The sequence below is a fragment of the Gigantopelta aegis genome, chromosome 9 (assembly GCF_016097555.1).
Source record: "Gigantopelta aegis isolate Gae_Host chromosome 9, Gae_host_genome, whole genome shotgun sequence".
NCBI classification, from domain to species: Eukaryota; Metazoa; Mollusca; class Gastropoda; order Neomphalida; family Peltospiridae; genus Gigantopelta; species Gigantopelta aegis.
In genome coordinates this window covers 58591532-58617993 of record NC_054707.1, presented here as the reverse complement: position 1 = coordinate 58617993, position 26462 = coordinate 58591532, and the positions used below count along the sequence as shown (strand labels likewise).

At 34.4% G+C, this 26462-nt stretch overlaps 2 protein-coding genes across 2 annotated transcripts; one reads left to right on the top strand and one right to left on the bottom strand.

Annotated features, from left to right (window-relative positions):
- Positions 1-305: 305 nt before the first annotated feature.
- LOC121381964 lies at positions 306-14077 on the top strand. Its single transcript, XM_041511400.1, has 12 exons — positions 306-564; positions 2313-3469; positions 3850-3974; positions 4991-5140; positions 5510-5654; positions 7782-7846; positions 8613-8712; positions 9787-9914; positions 10376-10489; positions 11627-11848; positions 12627-12736; positions 13412-14077. Exons 2-12 carry the CDS (start codon positions 2368-2370, stop codon positions 13476-13478), a joined length of 2328 nt encoding a protein of 775 aa, XP_041367334.1. The 5' UTR covers positions 306-564; positions 2313-2367; the 3' UTR covers positions 13479-14077.
- A 2050-nt stretch (positions 14078-16127) lies between these two features.
- Positions 16128-23463, bottom strand: LOC121382140 (di-N-acetylchitobiase-like). Its single transcript, XM_041511648.1, has 7 exons — positions 22808-23463; positions 21245-21389; positions 20076-20287; positions 19421-19592; positions 18857-18954; positions 17751-17912; positions 16128-16822 (listed from the first exon to the last, which is right to left on the bottom strand). Exons 1-7 carry the CDS (start codon positions 22934-22936, stop codon positions 16583-16585), a joined length of 1158 nt encoding a protein of 385 aa, XP_041367582.1. The 5' UTR covers positions 22937-23463; the 3' UTR covers positions 16128-16582.
- Between the last annotated feature and the right edge of the window lie 2999 nt (positions 23464-26462).

The following is a 26462-nucleotide window of genomic DNA, read 5'->3' as shown; positions in this document are numbered from 1 at the left end:
TTATTACAGAGCGGTCGAGAAATATGTGTATTTTGTATAGAAGGTGCGATAGTAAAAACTTCAATAAAACTATGAAAATTAATTTTGGTTTGTTTTTGTGTTAAGTTCTTAAGTTATAGTGAATACTAATAATTAGGATAACAGTGTACTTAAAAAAAAAGTGTGAAAATATAAGTAACAATCGAAAGGCGTACGAGTCCGGTGTTTAGAACGTCGCCATGTGTGTCTGCTGCAATTGTCTGCTAGCGTAAATGGCTGCTAGAAATTGGCTGCTAGAATCGCTGATCGGCAGTCAATGCGGATGACTGCAAAAAGTTAGTGACTGCTGGCTGCTAATTTTCTTAGTGGCTGGTAGTTTGAGCCTGGTGCTAGAATTCGCTCGGTATACATCAGCTGCGTTCTACTTCCGTGTTTTGGTCACAAGAGGAAAACGTTAAATCGACAAAGATGATACCATGGTTTGCATTAATTCGACGAAGATGGAAGTATTCTGAGAATAGTTTTGACAGTTGAACTGAGGTCATTTCACTGGAACTACATACGAATCAGCATGTCAGGAAATAAGTGTGTGTTTTATTGTTAACTTTTTTTTTATTTTACCTCGTTGTCCCACAGACGCAGTTTTTTGTCAACAATGACAAACCAGTTAGTGTCCGATTCAGTATTTATTTGTTCACAATATCATATCCATGAATAGAATAAAATAAAATTAACACAAGTAAAACAGTTAATATTGATTAATATGTGTGTGCCTGGGAGTGACTTAATTGTTTTAACTTTAAATTATATTTAATTGTTAACATTGGGGGTGGATGGAACGGGTACAGGCTAAAACGGAACCATGCCAAAACGGAACCATTTTCTTTGGCGAAAACGGAACCATTTTTGTTGGCGAAAACGGAACCTATCATGGCTAAAACGGCACCATATATAAATATATATAACTTATTTTATTTTTAATTTCAAGATTAGGGTTATGGTTCAGAGCGATGAATAGGGGTTGGGGGGGGGGGTGAATTCGGAAGTCTTTCCATTTTGATGACGTAGACTGGCCACACTGTTTATGTAATTTTACTACTAATAATACATATTAATAGATTATAACGTGATGTAAATACGTAAATTAAGAGCGCCAAGTGCATTTCCCCTCCTCTGCCCCCTCTATGTCTGAATTCCTTTTGATTTTTTTTTTACATTGGTACACTTCACTCTTTGTACATACTTGAGCTCTCCTCAGCAAGATTGGCGTCTGGCTCTTGTCAGAGGCGGCTCCCAATGGGAGCGTGCTTGAACAGTTATCTGATGGAAGCACGTAAATAAATTTACCTGACCTGAAGATTGTTTGTGCAACTATCAGAAGTGACACAAAAACATTTATTTTTTCTTTTAATAAATTATTTATTTAATAACTTTTCATTTGAGTTAAGCTGTTTTGTTGGGGTTTTTTGTCTTATTTACTATTCTTCAAAATAAAATTCAATTATGGTGCCATTTTAGCCATCGTAGGTTCCGTTTTAGCCATAAATTTCGGTGCCGTTTTATCCAACGCAGGTTCCGTTTTGTCCAATTTGGTTCCGTTTTCGCTTGGTGCCGTTTTGGCACGGTTCAGTTTTAGCTATAACCCGATGGAACATTGGAAGGATTAGTTCATCAATATTAAATATTTAGACCCATTATTTATTATTGTGATATTTATTGCGGACATTATCATATTATGAACCAAATTTACTAAGTGTACTTTCATTTTAATACTCATCACATACAACAACATATATTTTAAGGAATCTAAGACAAAACTATTAACTAAAATGATAACCTTTCCAGGACTAGTTTAAAATGACGCATTTGGATTACTGTTCATCTCATTTGACAAAAACACAACATTAATATTGTAAGCTATCAACTTTGGACGTGGACAATCCAGAGGTGGCATGCATGGGTGCACATACCTTTTGAATACAATGTTTTTAAGCATTAAAAAAATGCACTTTAAAATGAGAATGCAAGAGGAATGTTTTGAACCCCAAAAGCAACCCTACTTACAAAACAAATCTAGAACCTGACCTTAATTTAAACAGTTTAATTTTAATTTCTGGATTAAAATATGAGATGCCAAGATGTACCAGGTAAATTAATTAATAGTTAAAAGAGTAGTTCCTGTATAGAAGCCAGGGCATTTTTCTTTGCAATATCTCACAATTAGGATTGCTTTGGGTTGACTGACCTCAGGTTATCAATAGCACTCCCATTGTGTACAGCTATTAGTGATATTTTATAGCTGAACATCTACAAAGCTATATTTTTGTTTTCAGGTCCATCGCTTGAAGGTGTATATTGGTATAGTTAGCAGCACAGTCATCATCTACAATGATGAACCATTATAGTGTTAATAATACTGGGGTGACAGACTGTAAATCCAGTGTGTTTGAATCATCAACAGAAACTGCTTCTGTGCGGTTGTCAGCTGGTGTGAGAAGGTTTACTGGGTTTGAATCTGACTCAGAAGAAGAACAACAAGAGTATGTGGAGAAAGCTAAGACTTGTCTAAAGACATCAATAAATGACAGAAGCAAATCAACGTCTGCTTCAGAAGTTCAGAATAATACAGATCCAGTTGTGAAAGATGAGGATGTAACACCGTGTTATGGTGATCAGCATAATGAATCGGACTTTAAAAAGGCAGAAGATTCATTAAAGAATGAATCAGGATCATCACTTGTTGGTAAAAGTAATGAGTCAAATTTTGAAAAAAACGAAACAGCTGAAAAGAATGATTTGAGATCACTGTCTGTTGTTAAAGGTAATAAATCAAACCTTGGAAAAGCTCAAGTTACAGCAACAAATGATTTGACAAAGTCATATGCTGCTAACAATAATGAGCCATGTGATAAACAGGCCAGTTATCATGTAGGTGACCACAAAACTTGCTTAGAACAGTTAAATTCATCTGACCAAGAAGAAGAATATATCATACATGTGGACGATCTATCAAATACTCCAAGAGATATAAATAAAATCTCAAGAATTAAGCAAAGTGATACAAAATTGATGTTAAATTCCAAAGGAAGTACGGCACTTCATAGTGCCCCTGAGATAAACAGTGGCAGAAAGAAAAGTGATGCCTGCAGTACTGGCACACAAGAGGTTACGGTAATTCGTGGGAACAAAGTGCCATCACCAGAAAACTATGGCAGCCAGTTCGAGTACCATGATCGTCATGGTGTCAAAGTGTCAGATGTTTTGACAGAAAATTCAAGTACATCCAGTGCAAGTTATTCCCCAGTGAACACAACAACGTCCAATGTGCTGGCCAAGTCCGAGACTAGCCCAGCTAAAGACAAGTATGTGCAAGAAAGATTCAATCCATTTGACAGAGATATTCAAATTGAAGATGACCATTTCTCCGACACTGGGAATAACCTTTTCACAAATCATCGTAATTTATCAAGTGATAGTAACCATTCTCCAGGTAATTGTTTTGATAATTTTATGACATAAAATTAGGTGTCGTTATTAATGGGTTATGTAAAAATTAATAGATCATCACATTACCCCAATAAAATAAGGATTTTTTTTTAATGTTCACTAGAAGTCTGATTAATAGGATTTCATTAAGTCATAAAATGTAATAATTTTGGTACTAAAACATTACACTATTTCTATTTTGTCTTTATTTTCACATCCTCTGTAAGTCAAAGTATCTGATATATATTTTTAACTTTAGGACATAAATTTTGTAACATATAGAAGGTAACAATGTTGTTGATTGAGCAAAAAAACACCTCAAAAATTGATATGTTCAACTGGAATGTATATCAAATTTTGTGTACAATTGCTTTATTTTGTTAGTGTCAGTGTCCACAGCTGACACGTGGACAGACATGGGCAGTCGCCGACTGTCTGGGTTATCTGACTATGATGACATCACCAATGCTGATCTTGGTCTTGCAGAGGATCACTTCTCACAGCCAGATGTAAGTTGGTGACTTGTCAGGAAATAAAGAGGAATATTTGTTTAACCACTCCTCAACACCTTTTAAGCTTTGTCTAGTTGGTGTCTAACATATTGTGATTATTATAACACAAAAGAGAAACCAACAGGCAGACATGCACACGCAAACACACATGCATACACATACATTCACACACACACAAACATTCACACACACACACACACACACACACAAGCACATAACTGCTTATTACTCCCAGGTTACTCTTAAATAGCAGCAAAAGATGGCTTATCTGGAAATCTTTTATACAGTGAAACCCCTCTAAACTAGACACCCTCGGGACCAAGTAAAACGTCCAATTTTAAGAGTATCCGGTTTAGAGAGGTTCTCTTCTACACAGCTATTTAAAAAGGGATTATAAAAAAAACTTCCAGTTTTGAGGGAAATCCAGTTTTCAGAGGATCCGGTTTTGAGAGGTTTCACTGTATCTTACAAATTATTTCGATGATCGTTTGATTATAGAATTTTGGTTTCTAGTGTTTATTATTCTTGTATTTTCACTAATAGTATTAATTTTTTAAAGCACAGACTGTATTGTAATTTGTGTATCATCTCTTTGTGTTGTCCCTATGCTTTATTATTATTCACTCAGTTTTTCATCTTGTTATTGTATCATAGTCATATGGAAATGGAAACCAATAATCAGACGTAGTGTTTACATCTGTACAATTATAAATACAATATACAAATGGTAAGAGGTCTTACCAAACATAATGACTTGCTCAGATACACATCATTTTGGCAGGAGCTCTATATTTATCAACAATTTCAAGATATGTGGGGAAATCAAAATAATTGTGTCCATATCATTATGCGATATTTGTATGCGTGTCCATTGAAAACAAGATCTAGTAATTTTTGCCGTATCCATGTCCGTATCCATATCCACATACATATCCATGTAAAAATATGAACATAGTTTTAGTTGAACTGAAAGAAGCAGGTTATTATGTGTATATGTTGTTGCATTTGAACAGGGTCATTTTGGTCTGAGCAGTACTGAGGAGTTGGATCTTGCTATAGAGAACTGTGTGGAAATCATCAAAATGGTGCCTCAAAACTCGGACAAGCAAAAAAATCTGGTCGAAAAACTGGTTCAGTTGAGAATGAAGAGACAGGAACTAAAGGTAAATAACTCAAAGGAACATTTAGTTATATTAATATTATTATACAATAAACTTCGAATTTTACTGGTAATAGAGATGAACAGAACAACTGGGCACTTGGACAAAGTTCATCTAGCTGTACATATTGCTTGATCTGAAAGTGGTTATAAATATACTTGACAAGAGTGAATAAAATGCTTTTTCTTAAATAATTGAGTGTCTAAAAATTAGTCAGGAACATTTTGGAATATATGGATTTTTGTAATACAGAATTTATAAAAACATTTGCATAATGTGACATGCAAAGAGAATAAGGGTACATGTGAAATATTGTGCCCTTCATCAGGTAACATTACTTTGTGTGAAAGTAATAATGTTCCCTGTTTACAGGACGGTCCAGAACCAGTTTTACCAGACATCAAGATGGTTGTTGGACACAAGTTTAAGGAGCGAAACAGTCGCAGCTCCAAACATTACTGTGAGAAATGCAATGCTGTCATCTGGGGTGTCTTACAAGCATGGTACAGGTGCATTGGTAGGTACCTCATAATAGTAACAGCTTTCAGATTGGAACAATTTCTAAATTATACAGGTGCATTGGTAGGTACCTCATAATAGTAACAGCTTTCAGATTGGAACAATTTCTAAATTATACAGGTGCATTGGTAGGTACCTCATAATAGTAACAGCTTTCAGATTGGAACAATTTCTAAATTATACAGGTGCATTGGTAGGTACCTCATAATAGTAACAGCTTTCAGATTGGAACAATTTCTAAATTATACAGGTGCATTGGTAGGTACCTCATAATAGTAACAGCTTTCAGATTGGAACGATTTCTAAATTATACAGGTGCATTGGTAGGTACCTCATAATAGTAACAGCTTTCAGATTGGAACGATTTCTAAATTATACAGGTGCATTGGTAGGTACCTCATGTGAGTAACAGCTTTCAGATTGGAACAATTTCTAAATTATACAGGTGCATTGGTAGGTACCTCATAATAGTAACAGCTTTCAGATTGGAACAATTTCTAAATTATACAGGTGCATTGGTAGGTACCTCATAATAGTAACAGCTTTCAGATTGGAACGATTTCTAAATTATACAGGTGCATTGGTAGGTACCTCATAATAGTAACAGCTTTCAGATTGGAACAATTTCTAAATTATACAGGTGCATTGGTAGGTACCTCATAATAGTAACAGCTTTCAGATTGGAACAATTTCTAAATTATACAGGTGCATTGGTAGGTACCTCATGTGAGTAACAGCTTTCAGATTGGAACAATTTCTAAATTATACAGGTGCATTGGTAGGTACCTCATAATAGTAACAGCTTTCAGATTGGAACGATTTCTAAATTATACAGGTGCATTGGTAGGTACCTCATAATAGTAACAGCTTTCAGATTGGAACAATTTCTAAATTATACAGGTGCATTGGTAGGTACCTCATAATAGTAACAGCTTTCAGATTGGAACAATTTCTAAATTATACAGGTGCATTGGTAGGTACCTCATAATAGTAACAGCTTTCAGATTGGAACAATTTCTAAATTATACAGGTGCATTGGTAGGTACCTCATGTGAGTAACAGCTTTCAGATTGGAACAATTTCTAAATTATACAGGTGCATTGGTAGGTACCTCATAATAGTAACAGCTTTCAGATTGGAACGATTTCTAAATTATACAGGTGCATTGGTAGGTACCTCATAATAGTAACAGCTTTCAGATTGGAACGATTTCTAAATTATACAGGTGCATTGGTAGGTACCTCATAATAGTAACAGCTTTCAGATTGGAACAATTTCTAAATTATACAGGTGCATTGGTAGGTACCTCATAATAGTAACAGCTTTCAGATTGGAACAATTTCTAAATTATACAGGTGCATTGGTAGGTACCTCATAATAGTAACAGCTTTCAGATTGGAACGATTTCTAAATTATACAGGTGCATTGGTAGGTACCTCATAATAGTAACAGCTTTCAGATTGGAACAATTTCTAAATTATACAGGTGCATTGGTAGGTACCTCATAATAGTAACAGCTTTCAGATTGGAACAATTTCTAAATTATACAGGTGCATTGGTAGGTACCTCATGTGAGTAACAGCTTTCAGATTGGAACAATTTCTAAATTATACAGGTGCATTGGTAGGTACCTCATAATAGTAACAGCTTTCAGATTGGAACGATTTCTAAATTATACAGGTGCATTGGTAGGTACCTCATAATAGTAACAGCTTTCAGATTGGAACAATTTCTAAATTATACAGGTGCATTGGTAGGTACCTCATAATAGTAACAGCTTTCAGATTGGAACAATTTTTAAATTATACAGGTGCATTGGTAGGTACCTCATAATAGTAACAGCTTTCAGATTGGAACAATTTCTAAATTATACAGGTGCATTGGAGGGTACATCATAGTATTTACAGCATTTAGTTTTGAAAAATATATATATATGTTCTTCCAAAAAATATTATATTGATTGATAGTGGCCATATTTGTGATAATTTTCCTTTCATAACTGTATATGATATAGAAATCTATATTATGATTATCCAGATAGTTAAAATGAAGTAGATAGAGTAAACACATATTGTTTGAATTCTTTATTTCCATGGTTTGTTTCATTTTTTTGTATTGCTTGCAGAGTGTGGATACTGCTGTCATGCTAAATGTTTGATATCCATAACAAGAACGTGTGCCAGGGTTAAAGTAAGTTCCAAACTCCGTTTCTTTCCTTACTTCTTATTTAGACATATTGCAATGGTCAGTTTCACATTATGTGGATACACGTCATGCAATGTATGCAGTTACAGCAGACCTCTAAAAATTGCGAGAACAATCATTTCTTTCGCACATTGTTCATTCAAATCTAATTTAGGGTAACCTATTTTCCGTTCACGCATTAAATTTAAGACATTATTTACATGGACATAACGGGTTACGTAAAAAAACAACATGGGTTAACTGAATTTATTTTTGCGAAACCGTTAAATGGTTTACGCAGATATTCAATTGTCAGAGGCTTGTACTGTGTAGAATAAATCATTAGAGTAGTCCCTCTCTGAGATCAATATAGATAAAGTTGAACCAGCTTTAAACAATCGTTTGTCTCTAAAAGACATGTACCTTTTGAATTCATGTATTTGTTACCTGCATATTGTTTTCATAAGTGGATTAGACTGTAACAGCCTATTAATAGTCAGGTTTTTAGATAATTCTACCGGTACATATTTGTTTTTTAAACCACCAAAGATCTGTGATTTTCAATTCACTTTCATTGACAGTATTATCACCCTTTTAAGAAGTGCATGTCATTTAATGTAGTCTAAATGTATTTTATCAAATTTGAAGTTAATATGTCTTTGACTTTTAAGATTTAGTTGACAAGAAAATGTAAAATAACTTAAAATTCTAGGGGTGCAGCTGTATGGTGTTGCAACTGATTTGAATTTTAATTCTTGTGTTGTTGTTTCAGGTGAAAGCAAATCCAACTTACTGTCTTTCAATCTGTCCAAAGAAGGGGCTGGCTTCTCAGAATTATCGGTGTGCTGAATGTAAATCTCCTATATCTTTTAGTAAGTTAAAGTCGGAGTTTGGCTTAATGTAAATCTCCTATATTGTTTTATAAGTTAAAGTCAAGAGTTTGGCTATTCATAACTACCAGTGTCCTGCATGTAGATCTTCAGTATATCTTTTACTAAGTTAAGCACAGAGATTGACTATTCAGAATTGCCAGTGTGCTGAATGTAAATCTATATCTTTTACTATGTTAAAGTCAGAATTTGTTCATAACTATCTTTTAGTAAATTAAACACAGAGTTTGGCTGTTTATAATTACTGGTGTACTGGGTGTAAATCACCTTTGTATCTTTTAGTAAATTAAACACAGAGTTTGACTGCTTATAATTACTGGTTTACTGAATGTAAATAACTTTTATTTAGTAAATTAAACAGTTAGACTGTTTATAATTACTGGTGTACTGGATGTAAATAACCTTTGTCTCTTTTAGTAAATTAAACACAGAGTTTGGCTGTTTATAATTACTGGTGTACTGGATGTAAATAACCTTTGTCTCTTTTAGTAAATTAAACACAGAGTTTGGCTGTTTATAATTACTGGTTTACTGGGTATAAATAACCTTTATGTCTTTTAGTAAGTTAAACAGTTTGGCTGTTTATAATTACTGGGTTATTGGATGTAAATAATTAACCGTTGTATCTTTTAGCAAGTTAAACAGTTTGGCTGTTTATAATTACTGGTGTACTGGGTGTAAATCACCTTTGTAGCTTTTAGTAAGTCCTGAATTTGGCTGTTCATACCTATTGGTGTCCTACATTAAAAATCTCCTGCATCTTTATGTAAGTTAAAGACCAAAATATAACAGGATTTAGTGTTGATCACAACTTAAAAGTTCTAATACAGATTGCGTCTTTTATTATGATTAGATAAATGATGTTGAGATAAGAATTATCATCATGATAAAAAATAGATGCATGTTTTAATTCATGAATATTTTAATAAAGATACCACATTGTGGTATCCAGAAAAGTAGTTTAGTGTTGAGTTGTATACAATAAGTTGTATTTGATGTTTGTATTTGGGATGGCATTTACTCCAAATGTGCTAAGATTCACTATCTATTTTGTAGAATCAGGAAGTCCTGAGCCTAGACTGTGTGATTACTCTGGGAATTATTACTGTGAGTCGTGTCACTGGAACGATCTCATGGTGATTCCTGCTAGAGTCCTACATAACTGGGATTTTGAAACAAGAAAGGTCTGTTAAACTAATAATTCAAAATTACATGTACTAATAACAAATTAATGAGGGTGTTTTTAATGTTGACTCAGTAAAATATTTGAAATCTATAAGCAAATTGCTGGTAAAATGCATGTCAACAGTGTTTTATATAAAGAGAACAGTTCGGCTTATTAAGATCTAGTTCATTCACTAGAGCGCTTACCTGAGGTGCTTTGGTCACAGGATAAAACCTTCTCAGTGGACTCATTCTGTGATTAGGTTTTTTCCCTCGTCTCAGCCAGTGTCTGTGGGAAATGCATATAAAAGAATCCTTGCTGCTAATGTTAAAATGTAGCAGGTTCCTTCCGAAGACCACAAATCAAAATTACCAAATGTTTGACATCCGACAGCCAATAATTATTAAATAAATAAATAAATAAATAAATGTGTTCTATAGTGGTGTCGTTATATAAAATAAAACAAACTTTTTATTTCAGGTGTGTCGAGCGTCGAAGCAGTTTCTACGTCTAATGCTGCCGTACGCTGCTATTAGGATACAGGATATCAATCCCATGCTGTTTAACTTCGTGGAGGAACTCAATGAGATCAAGGTGAGACGATTTGTTAAATTAACACCCTACTTCACTTTCATGAACAGTTCTAGAACAACCCTCATTGGTTGACACCAACATCATTGACATAATTTGGCCATCTTCCAGTTCACAGTTTTGTGGTCTGCTTTCAGTTTTATAATTCTGAAAAATTAAACGTGTATGGCTTGTTCTTTGACCAATTAGATGTTCTGTTATATAAAGTTGAATTATAAGTAGGATTTTGTTACACACTCAGTTGAGAGAACACTGTGTGAAATTTACAATATCATACAGTTATTATTCTCAGATCGCATATGGCAATTTAATTACAAATCTTACTTCATTCCGAGTGGTACATGTCCTGATCATTATTCCATAACAGCGATATCTATCATGCTGCTCCATTATGATGATCTACATGCCAAAGCCTAACGGTTCAAATCTGATTGCTACCTGTTAATTATGCAAGCACTGTAATAAGTTTTAGTTGAAAAGGATGTTTAAATTTATGTTAAATTTTTTCTTCTTCGGGATTTATAGCAAATAGAATACTAAACTCATGTCTGTCAAATACCGTTCCTCTTACAACTCATTTAAATTGATAAAACCTGATTTCTCTCATTAGATTCAGTTTAAACAACTCATAAGACAAATGGTAGATAATGTGTAGTATGATATCCATGTCATAATAAACCCATGTGATAATTTAGTGTATTAACCTGGTTAATAATGGTATGCAAATTTGCAAGGTCTCTAGGAAATGTGTTGCTGTGGATGGGTCATTTGTTTACAAGCCAACAAGATCTGTATACCTGAGCGTAATGTTTTCAAAGATTTATTTAAAATGCGTGACATCAGACTAATTTGTGCTAATCATGATGACGTCATATTACCGATGGCGGCAACTTTAGTACTGACATTTACTAAAAATTTAATTAAAATGTTATAGGATAAATAGAATTTGCTACTCGTGTTTATTAATGTGTAAAATATCAACCTCATCTAGTTAATCGGTATTTGTCTCAGCAGAGCCTCGACAAATACCAATTAACAAAAACTTGGTTGATATTTTCCATATTAAAAAATACTCCTGACGAATCATCTATATATTCATTTTCAGTCTAAAAAATTAAAGTACATGTTTTAATATTTTAGAAACTTCGAGAAGAATTGCTTGTGATGAAAAAATACATCCTTCTCTGTGCAGAAGCCATGGAAAACAAACTCCTCCTGTTGATAAAATCTCGACAGCATTTTGTCGATAGCTCGGACATCTACAGTATGAAAGACTTGCTGGATATCCAAACAGATGTGTTGCTTTCAGAGCTGGCAGCAGTTCACTCCTCCTGGGCTCAGCACATCAAGAGTGACTGTCAGGTAAAATGGATGGATGGATGTATGGATGCATGGATGCAAATTTTAAAATATCTATTTAAACATGGTGAAGTTGCTTTAATTGCCTTTAATTCTTGATTCCTATGGAGTCATGATGTAGCTTAGTGTTAGAGGTGCGATAGGTCATGGAATTAGTCACCTATAGTGGAATCATCTTCTTTTCTTCCTGTTCCAAGCATTTCTCCATGTCTGATGTATCCTGTCTATAGGAAACTGCACATAAAAGATCCTTTGTGCATTTTTAAGTAGAGGTAGCTTATGTGGAAGCAGCAGGTTTCCTTTTCTCTCTCGATCTCTTTCTCTCTATGTGTCTGTCTCTCTCTCTGCCTCTCTCTCTTTCTCTGTCTGTCTGTCTCTCTCTCTCTCTCTCTCTCTCTCTCTCTCTCTCTCTCTCTCTCTCTCTCTCTCTCTCTCTCTCTCTCTCTCTCTCTTTCTCTCTCTCTCTCTGCCTCTCTCTCTCTTTCTCTCTCTGCCTCTCTCTGCCTCTCTCTCTCTCCCAAAACCACTTAAGTGTAACAAAACCAAATATTGGACATTAAGGGTAAAGTCATTTAGAATGTGTTGAGTATGTTGTTAAATAAAACATTCCTTTCTTCCTTGTTGTGTCTTGTCTGTGGGAAAGTGTATCTCTTGCAGCTTTTCTGTAAGGATGAGTCCAGTCTGCAACAGCAGGTTTCCTCTTCTTTTTGACAGGTGCAAGTTATCATATCTTTGTCATTCTAGTTTGTCATTACACATTTAATAACACTGTCTGTTTCAGCTGTGTCGAGGCCGGGGGTTCATATGTGAACTGTGTGATGACAATGAGGTGTTATTTCCCTTTGACAGTGTGGCTGTTGTCTGTTCCCAGTGTTCCAGTGTGATGCACAGGCACGTCTTTATACATAATACAAAAGGCTACAATTATCTATCATTAATTTTAACTTGACTTTCATGATTCTGTTAAATTAAGTTTCAAACACATTGTTGTGGGCCCACATTTCAGCAATCAGGGCCCATATTTTCGAAGTTATCTTAGAGCTACAAAATCGTAAAACCATTGTACCTCACATGCCATAGTGATGTCACAGCTTACGGTTGTTTTACAGTTTCGTAAGATAGCTTCAGAAATATGGGCCTGGATTCTCTGTCCAAGATAGGGATTAATGATTAATTGTTAATGGTTAGTATAGTGAGAGAGAGAAGGAATTGTATTATCTACTCTTGTTAATTTCATACCTTGCCTTTTAAGGGGAGCTGTTACTCTTGCTCCTCGTTAATTTAATCAGAGTAATTTTTATTTACCCTTAGCATGTGAATTCATATGGTATCAGTATGGTATTATCTTAAAAGGCTCCTAATCATGGTGAGGTCTGCCATTTTAGTAATGCATAATTGTAAATAGGTGCATTCACTAGACCAAATAAAATAAATAATAAACTAACAAAGCATTACAAAATAGACTCGAGACAAGAGTGAACAGTCTTGTTTTCCATTTATTTGTAAAGTTACAAGGTCATTTTGTATAATTCTGTAATTTCTTCTCTTTTTTTTCTTCTTTTTCAGACATTGTTACGCCAAAAAGCTTCTGTGTCCAAGATGTGAGAGACGAGACAGGCGGAAAGGAAACTAGTATTTGTGCCTTATTATCACAATATCAATGTGGTGTTCAGCAAGGTGTCCTCTTTTACATGCCACTTTATTTACAGAAGAGAAAAAAAAAACCTTTTTAAATGATGTCCATAATTTTGTTTACTTTCTTTTAACATCATGTTCCTTTTAATTACCAGCTATTACAACCTGTTTTACTTGTTTTATTTATTTTATTGATGTTCTAAAATATCTTAATATAAGTTTAATGAACAGAGTTTGTTCTTTTCAGTTTTTGTTTTTAATTTTGGCTTTAAAGGTTGGATTTCATTTTATTTTCTTCTTGTTTTATCTCTCTTCTGGTTTACTAATTGGTAATAATTGAACAAGTTTCTTGTTTTGTTTTCAAATGTGAACATACACAAGTGTCTTAGTGTGATGTGATATTTGTGGGTGCTAATATTTACTCAAGCCAAATGAACTATGAAGAGTTATTATTTTTATCAATGACATGTTGTACATATATATATATTACAGTCAGACAAGAGCTTTGTTTTACTACTGTTACACGAATGTCTCCATATTCTCGAACAATACATATTATTCTATTATTTATTGAGTGCTAATAAACATAATACATTATTAGTATTATTGTTTTAAGATATTTAATTTTTCAGCACATGTTTACACTAAAGCAGTTTTGGTGTAGAAAAATGTCAAAACAGTCTTCTTTACTTTAGAATACCTCAAGATATTGAGCTCGATATATCATATATACATCAGGTTTTACTTTCAAGGTGAGTTACCCAGGGCTCTAATGATGGCAATGAGAGCAATTGCCGCCGTTGAGATATAAATTGCCATTGGTTGGGAGCATCACTGATGGTACTTTTGTGCTGTCCGTAAAACTCCTCAACAATAGCATAATGAATATATCTGGTGTACCACATCTACTAGTATGTAACATTTATTTTCTGTAAAAGTCACCTTTTAAAACATTTACATAGGCAGGCTCAAAATTGCCATCGGTGGGCCGTTTCAACCATAGCAATTTGGGGTTTTTATAAGCCGTGGGTGAAAAAAACTTAAATTCGAGCCCAGGTTTAAACATTTTTCACAGTGTTATGGCCCTTGAAATTAGGAGGTACGGAAATTTGTTGGGCAGTACTCTCAGAATGCTCGTTTTATCATTACTTTTTTAATTATTATTCTTCATTTACTACATCTTTAAATTCCAGTTTGTTCATTGTGAGGGATTACAGGCAAAAATGTAAAAGACTCATCAAAAATAGGTCATCTCCTTAGTGCCATTTTCGCATTTAGGAAAAAATCAAGTTCAAAAATTTATTACAATGAAAGTTGTATATTATGATGTTTTAGAGTTTTGTTATTTATTTTAGATAAGAGCATCCAAAAAAATGTTTTATTCTAAATGTTTAATACTCGTAAACCTTGCACTATGTAAATTGTAAGAATTTGATTAAGTCATGGAACTTTTTGGAACAAAAGAGAGGTTCTGGTATCAAACAGAACAGCCCTGTACATGTATGCAGATACATGTGTTACAAATAAACAAGAAGGAATAAAGAAATAGTGAGTTTTGTTTACTCAGATGGCTGGGGGTAGGCATAGACATATCAAGGGTTTTCCTCCAGGGTTCCCATGGCTGGTGGAATTTGGAAAATTATAGCAATTTTAGTTATAATTGGGTTGGGTTTTTTCAGACTTCTGAATGATGCAGCATCGTTACATTTTTGCATCTGTAATATCAGTATAATTAATTAAGAATTTGTAGCATTGACATTGGCAAGTTTTAGTGTCTTTTGCTTTTGGGAAAAGGAACGAGTATTGTTTTTATGGGGTGGGTTGGTACCAAAGAAAAAAAAAATTCACTCATTTGACAAGAACTTGTCTTTTGAAGACCGATAATCATGATCATATATATAGAATACTAAACAAGCTTGCCTGTCATACCATTTTTATGAAACTCGTGAACAGTTTTGGTTTCTGATGAGCAAAACTGAGTCAGATACCAACACTGTTCACGAGTTTCATAAAAATGGTATGACAGGCAAGCTCGTTTAGTATTTTATTTATTACAAACCAACTGCAAACAAGCCACAACGCAAAAGTACCTACTACATGTTATTTTTCTACGAATATGGTCAGCAAGTGATCTACGTCACGCTCACGTCACGCCAATATTACACTAGTTAGATACTGAGTGATTGTTATGACATGAGCAATATCTCACACTGGTGTGCAATGTAGTATCATAGTAGCTCATACCTGGTAATAATAGAAATTATAAAAATTATGAGTGGAGTTTTATTTATAAATCAGCATAGACAGACAAGACATATATATCAGTCAGGGGGAACTGGTTGGCATAGAAAAACCTAATCAGATAATGGGTCCACCATGGGTTTTGGGGCTTCCAACCAAAACGTGAGCTAGATCCTGTCACTGTGTGAAATAACATTCCAAACACATGTAAATGCATGACACAAATATAAACTTAGGATGTTTTGTGAAACAGGCTAGGCTTCTGTACTATAACTGTTAATATTTCTATACCGATGTTTTCAACAAACATTATTTGTTGACGTGATTTGGGAATGAATGAATGAATGAATAACATGATTTGGGAGTACGAATATGAATTTGACCAACAACAGAAGCCAAAATGAGTAAAATTCAAGTTTTTATTTTGACCAGTAACTGAGAAGATTACTGAATACAATATAGTTACTGTTGTAAACCAAAAGAAATGAATGTAATGCTAGGTTGAGACTATCAACTTTCACGACAAAGTTGGCTAACTTGATGGTTGTTTCGTAATTTTCCCACTCCCAACTTGCGATGGGTGCACTCAGATTAACAACTAATCAGTCGTAGGAGTTGTGTACAACGAGAATCGAGTTGTAAAGGTGCTCAGACTAACAACTGGACAGTCATAGGAGTTGTGTACAACGAGAATCGAGTTGTAAAGGTGCTCAGACTAACAACTGGACAGTCATAGAAGTCGAGAGATAGGCAAGTTGGCCAATTCTGTTGTGATAGTTGGTAGTCTCAACCTAGCATAAATTTATTTTTTGTCTGCATTCATATTAACAAACAATTTTTTTTAAATCTGAACAGAATGTTTTAGTTGAAAACAAAACTAATGGGTGATGACGACTCGTGGTCGTGTATGTGGAAGGTGGGGATGGCGTCCCACATCTTGTCTGTAATGGCCAGCGCCTCTTCCTTGTCACTGTAGTCGAGACAGTCGGCCCTCCACACTCCGACCCCCCGCAGTCCGAGACGAGACGCCAAACCAAACTTACTTGACAGACTCTCGGGGTCATCATACCAGAACTGGAATGTCTGTCCAGCATATGGATCCTGTACACATGTAAAAGGAAATGAAATATTTCTAACTGCAACTAATTTGGTATAAGAAGGAAGGAAATGGTTTATTTAACGATGCATTCAACACATTTTATTTATGTTTATATGGCGTGGGACATATAGTTAAGGACCACACAGATATTGAGGGAGGAAACCCACTGTCGACACTTCATGAGCTACTCTTTAAAAAAACAAAACCATGAAATGGTTTATTTGTTCTATACATCTGTCTTAATTTTTGACAATATCTTTAGCTGTTTGTTAATATCTTTTGCTTATTCTATCGAAAACATGTAACACAATGATATATTTTATTCAATGTCCCGGTGGAACCTTTGCAGAAAATGTACTTGACAGTGGACTTCTTAAAAGAAATTTGAACCAAAATGAGTCTTTATTTAATGACAGTTAAATTAATAATTATTACTCCTAACAAAGTGATCATCAAAAAATAGACCACCCAAACAAAACATGAATCAAAGTTAAACTTTAACTTACATTCAACAACAGGACATTATGTCACTATTATTTGGTTCTTACACAGTCAGTTTTAGATATTTTAACATTATTGCATTTCGTTTACATTTTTTATTGGTATAGTTGTTTAAAAAAAAAAAAAAAAATATACAATCACATACATTGGTAATCATCAAAACTAAAAAATGATGAAGTGACACTGAACTTAATAATTAAATCATAAACATTTATAAAGGAGATTGTTGAAGCATGAACTTGTGCACAAAAATATAAAGTAAAGTAAAAAAATAAGCATAAAGTGCATGCTCGTTGGAAAACCAATACATACTTAAAATTAATTAATTGATCTTACTTTCATAAAATGTGTGTATTTATCTGCAGTCTAATTTGAACTGGGATTTTGTCAAACACTCCTTTTATGTAATTATGTTTTGTCTATACTCACAGTGTGTATGAAATACGGTGACAGTGACCTGTTGTCCCACATTCGGCCGGATGCAGACTCATCAGCCAGTGGGTAGATGTCACTGAAACACTTCTGTGTTCCTGCCTTTTGACTGCAGAATGCACCAAGAAACGATACATAGCGGATGGAGCAAACATCACTCTGAAATTAAATTTAAAATGTTTGCCATCATATTCATTAGAATTTATTAAAGGGACTATCCCAAGTTCATAAGTGTACAAGACAGAAAATCCTCATATTCGGGGGGGAAAAATAGGGATATTGGGGCAAAATGGGCTTGCCTGAAACCTTTTCACCATGTATTTTCATTTAATTCAGGTATATATCGGCCTGCCCCTCTACAAAAACGGAAGCCCATATGGTAGGAGCCATTATTAAATATTTTTGACTAACAGAGCCTTTTTGGGCGACTAAAATTACCTATTTTTTCTTCTTTTGAATACCAGTGTCTGCATATCCAGTGTGTTTGCAGTCATGTGCTAATGTTTGTATCGGTCAATATTGATTTTCTTTGTGATATGATATATATTCTTTTGTACATACAAAATTATTGGACGGTAAAATCTGGTTGGGGTTACTACAAACATTAGGAAGACAACAAAGACTGTTTTTATACAAATAATGATGATATAAATAGGAAAATATCTTTAATATATAATTTTAATCTGTTCATTATAAGTATGTTACAATGGCAGCAAACTCTGAATACTTCCTTCCTTTAATATAATTTATAAAATGAAAACGTTCTTTAAACCATGTTTGTTTTGCTCAGTTGATAAATAATCCGTAACAGCACAATAATTTCATTAATTATTACTTTTACACTCATTATGGAAAGTCTTATGCAGTTGGCCATTCATTTAACCAAGCAAACCCAAGAAATTATAAGAAAAGACTGATTCTGTCATCCTGTTTATAAATGTACCATCCCAAACAATTACAACAGGTGCTCTTTATAGACAAGTAGAAATAATACTTTGACATATATATATATATATATATATATATATATATATATATATATATATATATATATATATATATATATTAACATCTAGTTAGTACACACTGACATGAACACTTACATCATCTATTTCCAAACATGGATATTTCATTCCATACCACGGCAAACCTAGCACCAACTTCTCAGCAGGAATGCCAAGTGCAAGATAATCCTCAAGTCCTATAACAAGATTTTAAAATTTCTTTATAATGACAATGATATATAGAGTAACCACAGAATGTGCTTTTTTATATTTTACAGTAAAACCCTCTAAACCAGCCACCCACTGGACTAAGTAAAAAATCTGGTTTGTAAGAGGTATCTAGTTTAGAGAGGTTCTATCCTGTACTGGTATTTAAAAAGGAACTGTCTGGTTTTGATGGAATTCTGGTTTACTTAATTGTGATGGGTTTTACTGTATAATATATTATATTTTTTTAAATCTTTAAATAAGCAGGAAAATGTCATCTAAAACTATTTGGTTCTTCAGATTTTAGGAAATCGCATTGAAAATCATCGAAACATTTTAAATTATGCTTTTGCCCTCCTACACCTACCCCCAAAATACTATTTCTACAAGTTTTGACATTTCTGTTTTATGTTGAAATTTAATTGAAAAATATTAATTTGTGTTTTTGTTTCGTACCTTTCTGTGCTTTGTAATACCCCGAGTTGGCACCAGCGACACAGCGCTCAAATATCTGACTGCGATGGTCATATGACATCACAAACAGGAAGTCACTGGCTTCAGCCAGTGCAGCATAGTCATAGCAACGCCTGTCTATACAGTTCGGACTCCAAGCTACATCAACGGTCACCTGAATTAGTTTTAAACAATGAAAAAAACAGTCTAGTACTAAGTGAAACTATGACTGCAAAAATTTATTAAAAACTTTTATTTTGTTTAACAACACCTCTAGCGCACATTGATTTATTAATCATATCTATTGGATGTCAAATATTTGGTAATTTTGACTCGTAGTAGTAGCAAGGGATCTTTTATGTGCACTTTCCCACAGTTGATATACCAGTCATGGGCACTGGTCGGAACGGGGAAATTCCCAATCGGAGAATGGGTCCACTGAGGTGGTTTGATTCTACAATGCAGCCACCTCAGCTAGACCCCACCCCTGCAAAAAACAGAGTCCAAGAGATATTTCTTTTTTAAAAAAATTCTGCTTAATCACTTTTAGAATAGAAATTACACCTTTTGGAGAGAACATTTTGTAGCCTCACACTTCCCCATTGGGTGGGAGTCCGTAAACTACCAGCTTTATGTTTTATGTTTTAAATTTATGTACCTGTGAGGATGGCATCTCCTCTTTAAACTTCTCATTAGTCAGTCTCACCATGTCCGTGAAGGCTCGATTCAAGAGTGGCTGGTTTTTTGGAATTGGTTGTTCAAAGTCAATGTTGATGCCATCCAGATGCTTGCGTTTCACATGACTTATCTGTTTCTCGATCCACTCTTCTATTAAAGTAGAGTTGGCCAGGTCTGACTTTTGGAAAGTTGCTGGCAATCACAAGTTATAACAACTTAGATTCTTTTTATCTAATACATACATAAACATTACTACATAAGTGAGTATACAATATCAAATTTATTAATATGTTTGAGAATAAGTGTAGTATTTTAAAAAATCATAGCGGTACTGTTTAAAAATATTTCATTAACTCCATACATTGTCACCATACACTATGTTACAATAATTTATTATCATAATGGGAATGTGTGTAAAAATTTATAAAATAATGACAAATTCTAGTTTTTAGACATTTATATGCCAAAGATGTTTTTAAAATACAAGGTAGACAAATTACTCTCGCACACATACACAAATTTTTATTAAAAAATACAAGTAATATACTACTCAACTTTTACTAGGGATATACAACATTTGTGCACATCTTATGTGCAACATGTGATCAATGAGGCTATGCAGTTTGGATGTTCAATACATCACCATTGTAATGGATGACTACAGTTGGATATATCAACCATCGGACACAATAAATACAGTTGCTTTACATGGGTTTTTTTAATATCCCTAGCAAACATTTAGTAGAATAATTGGCAACAGAAGATGACAATTTACTGAAATATAAAAAGCCACAAATTATATATGTATAATTCCCATAATGAGTTTCATATATGGAATTAATATAAAAATACACCTATTGTTCTGTGAGATATTAATGAAATTACATTGAAATCCCTCAGATAAGATCCTCGGTAAACCTGAATTCTCTCAAAACAGGTCATCTTCACAGTACCAACAAAGGCCTTTACCAAAATACAAACTTCAGTAAACCGGATACCCTTGAATACCAAATATTTTATATGGTCCCTTGGATGTCTGGTTTAGAGGGGTCTTAGTGTAGTTGCATGGTGTATATAGCACACACATATTACTGTATATGACATTGCAGCACTGTTTTGCACTGCATGGCTGGTAAATATGGTACTGACCGACACTAACAATTCGGACGTTGTGTTCATGAGCGAAGCACATGAGTGAGGAGCTGACAAAGCCCACCACCACGATGGTTGTCATCTTGTCCCAATCATATTGCCGCCAGATTCGCTCACCAGGGTTTTTCGAAAACACAAACACCTGCAGAAAAAAACCTATTTACAATTTAGAGAACACATAACTGTCATAGTAAATATCATTTGTAAAATCCATTAAGCTTATGCTTTACTAAAGTTTGTTAACAATACCACTAGAAACACACAATTTTTTTATTTATTTAACAACGCACTCAACACATAGTATTTACAGTTATATGGCATCAGACATCTGGTTAAGGACCACACAGATATTGAGATAAGAAACCTGCTGTGGCCACTTCATGAGTTACTCTTTTTGATTAGCAGCAAGGTATCTTTTATATGCACCATCCCACAGACAGGATAGCATATACCACGGCCTTCGATATACCAGTTGTGGTGCACTGGCTGGAGCAAGAAATAACCCAATGGGCCCACCGACGGGGATTGATCCCAGACCGACCGCTCATCAAGCGAGCGCTTTACCACTGGGCTACGTCTCGCCCCACACCACTAGAATACATTAATTTATTAATCAATTACTATTGGACAGTAATTTATTAATCAGTTACTATTGGACAGTAATTTATTAATCAATTACTATTGGACATTAATTTATTAATCAATTACTATTGGACAGTAATTTATTAATCAGTTACTATTGGACATTAATTTATTAATCAGTTACTATTGGACAGTAATTTATTAATCAGTTACTATTGGACAGTAATTTATTAATCAGTTACTATTTGACATTAATTTATTAATCAATTACTATTGAATGTGAAACATTTGTTGCTTCCGACACATTTTCTTCAGGGAAAACTGGCTACATTTTCCCAAATTGTAGTAGCAAGGAATCTTTTATATACACTTACCTACAGACAGGATGACACATACCACTGCCTTTGATATACTAGTTGTGGTGCACTGATTAGGACGGGGGTTAAGTGTTATGATGAGCACTTTACTGACTGAGCTAGACCAGTCTAATAGCCATTTTACCTAGAAACAATGACAACATCAAATTTTCTCCCATGTATTTATGTGTAGCAAACACTGATTTTGTAAAGAAACGGACATTAAAATTGGTGATTCTACTGGCAATGTCTGAATAGTCCAGAAATGGTTTCATGATTTATTTCATTACATTAGAAAACTACTGATCTGCATTTTCATTAATCTATAAAAGTAATAATTGTATACATTTAGAGGAAAATATGCCAAGTTTTTTTTTAATGTGTCTTAAAGTCACCGACTGTTTTGTGGAATAATTACCTTTTTTTGGCATAAAATACATTTTGACCTACTACTGTAAACACATAGACAATATAAAAAAAAACCCATGTGTTATTGGATTTCCCAAAATAAATAATTTATACAAAACACAAGTTATTAACAGTTGCAAATTATTTATACATGTAACTAATGTCAGTGCCTTTAAGACAATTGCACATGATGTAGTCAAGACAAAATGCTCACCTCTTTTATGGCTGTGTCATTGATAGGATGACAGAGCTCTTTATTTTCACAGGGACAGTGGGAACCAAATCCTCCAACAAGAAGTACACAGAACAAACCTACACTGGCCAATGTATTTTCCATCTGCATTTCTTCCTACGCTAGAATAATTCCAGCACAAATTAACACTGCTATTTCCCGTACCACCTGAGCTAGAAAATACACCAATTTGTTATACTACTTGAAGCATAAAATACACTGATAGGCTAAATAATTTAAAGCACAAACTACCTAGCGATTTCTATACCACTTGAGTCATGAAATACACAGTAATTTTTTTGTACCACTGGAGGCAAAAAAATACACTATGCTTTTGTACACCACCTGGTTTGGTAGCAAAAGTTACCAGCTCAGATATTCTTTAATCCAAAAAGAAGGCAATATTAAACTGACACAAACTAATAATGGTCAATATTTTTCTGAATGTTTATGGCTGTGGAACCTCCAGCCTGGATCAGTTGTTTTGACTTGACACACCTAAAGTAAACAACAGGATGCTAAGAGTTTTGTTCAGGTTATTGCACTGTCTTTGTGTAAATTTGAACATTCATGATCTTTGGCCAACTGACCTCTTAATCAATTTCCCAGACAAACATGTGGAAGTTTGTCCAAGTCATTCTCGGCTGCACGTCTCCTCTCTCTTTAAATGTTTTGTCAAGAACATCATTCTCTGAACAAAGAGGTTTATTAAAGTTTCAAAAGAAATGTTTCCACACAAAATGGCTTTTATTATTAAATATTATTTTAAGGTTTTAACAAGAAATAGCTACATGTGTCGGGCACGTGTGCAAGAATTTTAGCAAGGGGGACATCTAAGACTGGGTCCACTGAAGTTTATGGGGGTGTCGAGTCATGCTCCTCCGGAAAGTATATTTGAAAAAATGAAAAAAACAAATTTACTCTAGGAGGGGGTGAGATGTAGCCCAGTGGTAAAGTGCTTGCTTGATGCGCGGTCGGTTTGGGATCGATCCCCATTGGTGGGCCCATTGGGCTATTTCTCGCTCCAGCCAGTGCACCACAACTGGTACATCAAAGGCCATGGTATGTGCTATCCTGTCTGTGGGATGGTGGATATAAAAGATCCCTTGCTGCCAATCGAAAATAGCCCATGAAGTGGCGACAGCGGGTTTTCTCCTTCATTATCTGTGGTCCTTAACCATGTCTGATGCCATATAACCATAAATAAAATGTGTCGAGTGCATCGTTAAATAAATCATTTCCTTCCTTCGACTCCCGAAGCCCTCCCCCATGCACGTCTACAGGTGTACAAGTTATTCTAAAATATCAGCTTTCGCCCCATCTACAGTAGGGTGTATATTTCAAGTCACATAATTCATGAAACACTCCTTTTAGAACAAAACTGATGTGCCACCATGTCTTCAATAATCTCCTTTGAACAGTGTTTGATAATGGATGACTCGGTGGCTGAGACAAAAGACTGTAGAATGTAAAATGCCATATTAAGTGATGCAGTAGGTTAAAATCCTGCAAAATGATGTTTTTTAAATTATTATATATGGGTCTGCCATAGGTTTTACCAATCATGTTCTAGACCTTTTACTGGAGTTTCATTAAACTGCATAAGACCGAGATCAAAAGATGAAATGGCATTTTAGCATGAGTATAAATAATTTTTCAGTCAAGTCTGAAGAGTTTTAAGTACCAGTATTGAACTGATGTTATTTTCGAGGATTCAGCTAAAGATATATTCCACTGGCATAAGCTGGTAAAAATATCAAAGCTATATGAGATGAGCACACAAAACAAAACATGAATATGGCCAAAAATAGTTTTATTTTTTAAATGAAAAGACAGATGGAACAAACACAAATAAAATAGAGCTCCAGGCCAACACAAGAAAAGGTTACAGAAAACTAAAGATAAATAAAATACTGACCATAAACTCAATACTGTAAACAAGACTTGAGAAAATTTTTAAGCTGTAACAATAGCATAGGCTTCGCCAGTGACTGAAAGTTAAAATGATGTATCACAGCACTCTCAATATTGTATCAAACTTCAAGGAAATGCCACTAGAGCTGGTTTAAGGATCTGCGGGGCCTAAAGCACAAATAACAGCGGGTCCCCCTTCCTAGGATATATATTTTGCAACCCCCTAGGGAAGAGGGGAAAAATAATCCAGGGAAAATAAATGTGCACATCACTGTGGAGCCCATAGCATGTGCTTCATGTGCTACTAGGATAAACTGGCTCTGAATGCCATAGTGTATCAACAGGGAAGATCCAATTCTCAATGTGTACATGCAGAAACGAAACATGTCAAATGTCTTCACTCCATATACATGTTACAAGTTGCTTCAAACACGTAAAATGTAATTTACATGTTGTATATATAGGTGTAGTTTAGTTGGTAAATAAATATGAAATCTGGCATGTTAGTTCTAGAATACATCAAGAATTTCATGAATGCAAAATCTATGGATATTTATCATATCATCCAGCTTGTGTTTAAACTTGAAAGTAAACAGCTATGATCAGTGCAATTCATGTCCATTAACTTGTATCACACAACCTAGTCAACTACAATTTAGCTAATCATACAAGTTGGGACTGTAACCTCCCTAATGACACATATCTCCCAGTGATTGAAAGTATAATGGACAAATGTATGTTGGTACCAAATGTATAGGCTCTTTACACAATATGGTCTATCTGATCTTTACATAATATGTGCTATCAGATCCTTGCATAATATGAGTTATCAGATATAGAAACAAGAGTACACGATACACCTGTCGGGAGTTTGATGGAAAACCATAGATATAAAAGTAGGTCACAGTGACCTAGTAATAGTACGCGACACACCGCCATCCCAAATTGTTCCTACATGTGAGGTTTGATGGTCCTGTATGCATCTGTATGCATCTGTATGCAAGATATGGTCCGGACAATGATTTACCTTTATGTGCAGTAGACCGTGAAAAGTAGGTCACAGTGACCTAATAATAGTACGCGACACACCGCCATCCCAAGTGGTTCCTGCATGTGAGGTTTGATGGCCCTGTATGCAAGATATGGTCTGGACTAGAAAAAGTTAACAGACGGATGAATGAAATACCATAATACAACCCATTATAGACAGGCGTATAAAAACACTGGTTTTTGGTTTGTTTTTAACTAGGTTAAAGAATATATTTATATAACCTTTAAACAATTAGTAAAATGTAAGTTTGCTTTACATTAAATTATTTATCATGATTTGTGAATACATTAAGTTATGTAGACAGAAGCATATTCAGAAGTGTAAGTACTTTCAGGTGCTTGCTATCAATTCCATTTGAGCATTCATTTTGTTAAAAGGACCTGACAGTTACAACTGTTATATTTGGATTGCTTCTTTAACTAGTTTAAAATTTTGGAAGCACCCATAATTTTAATACCAAAATCAAAAGGCTAACAAGGAATTTATTATGCAGTGAACAGATGATGCAATGTGAATTATGGAATTCTTTAATTAGTCTAAAACAGCATTCCGACTCGTAATAAGACTCGATTTGTAATGTGAACTTGTAATGACTTTTGTATGTACCATAAGTCATGAAGACATTGTAGTGATTAGAACATGTCTATATTTCCAATAGCAAGCTCTCAGCCA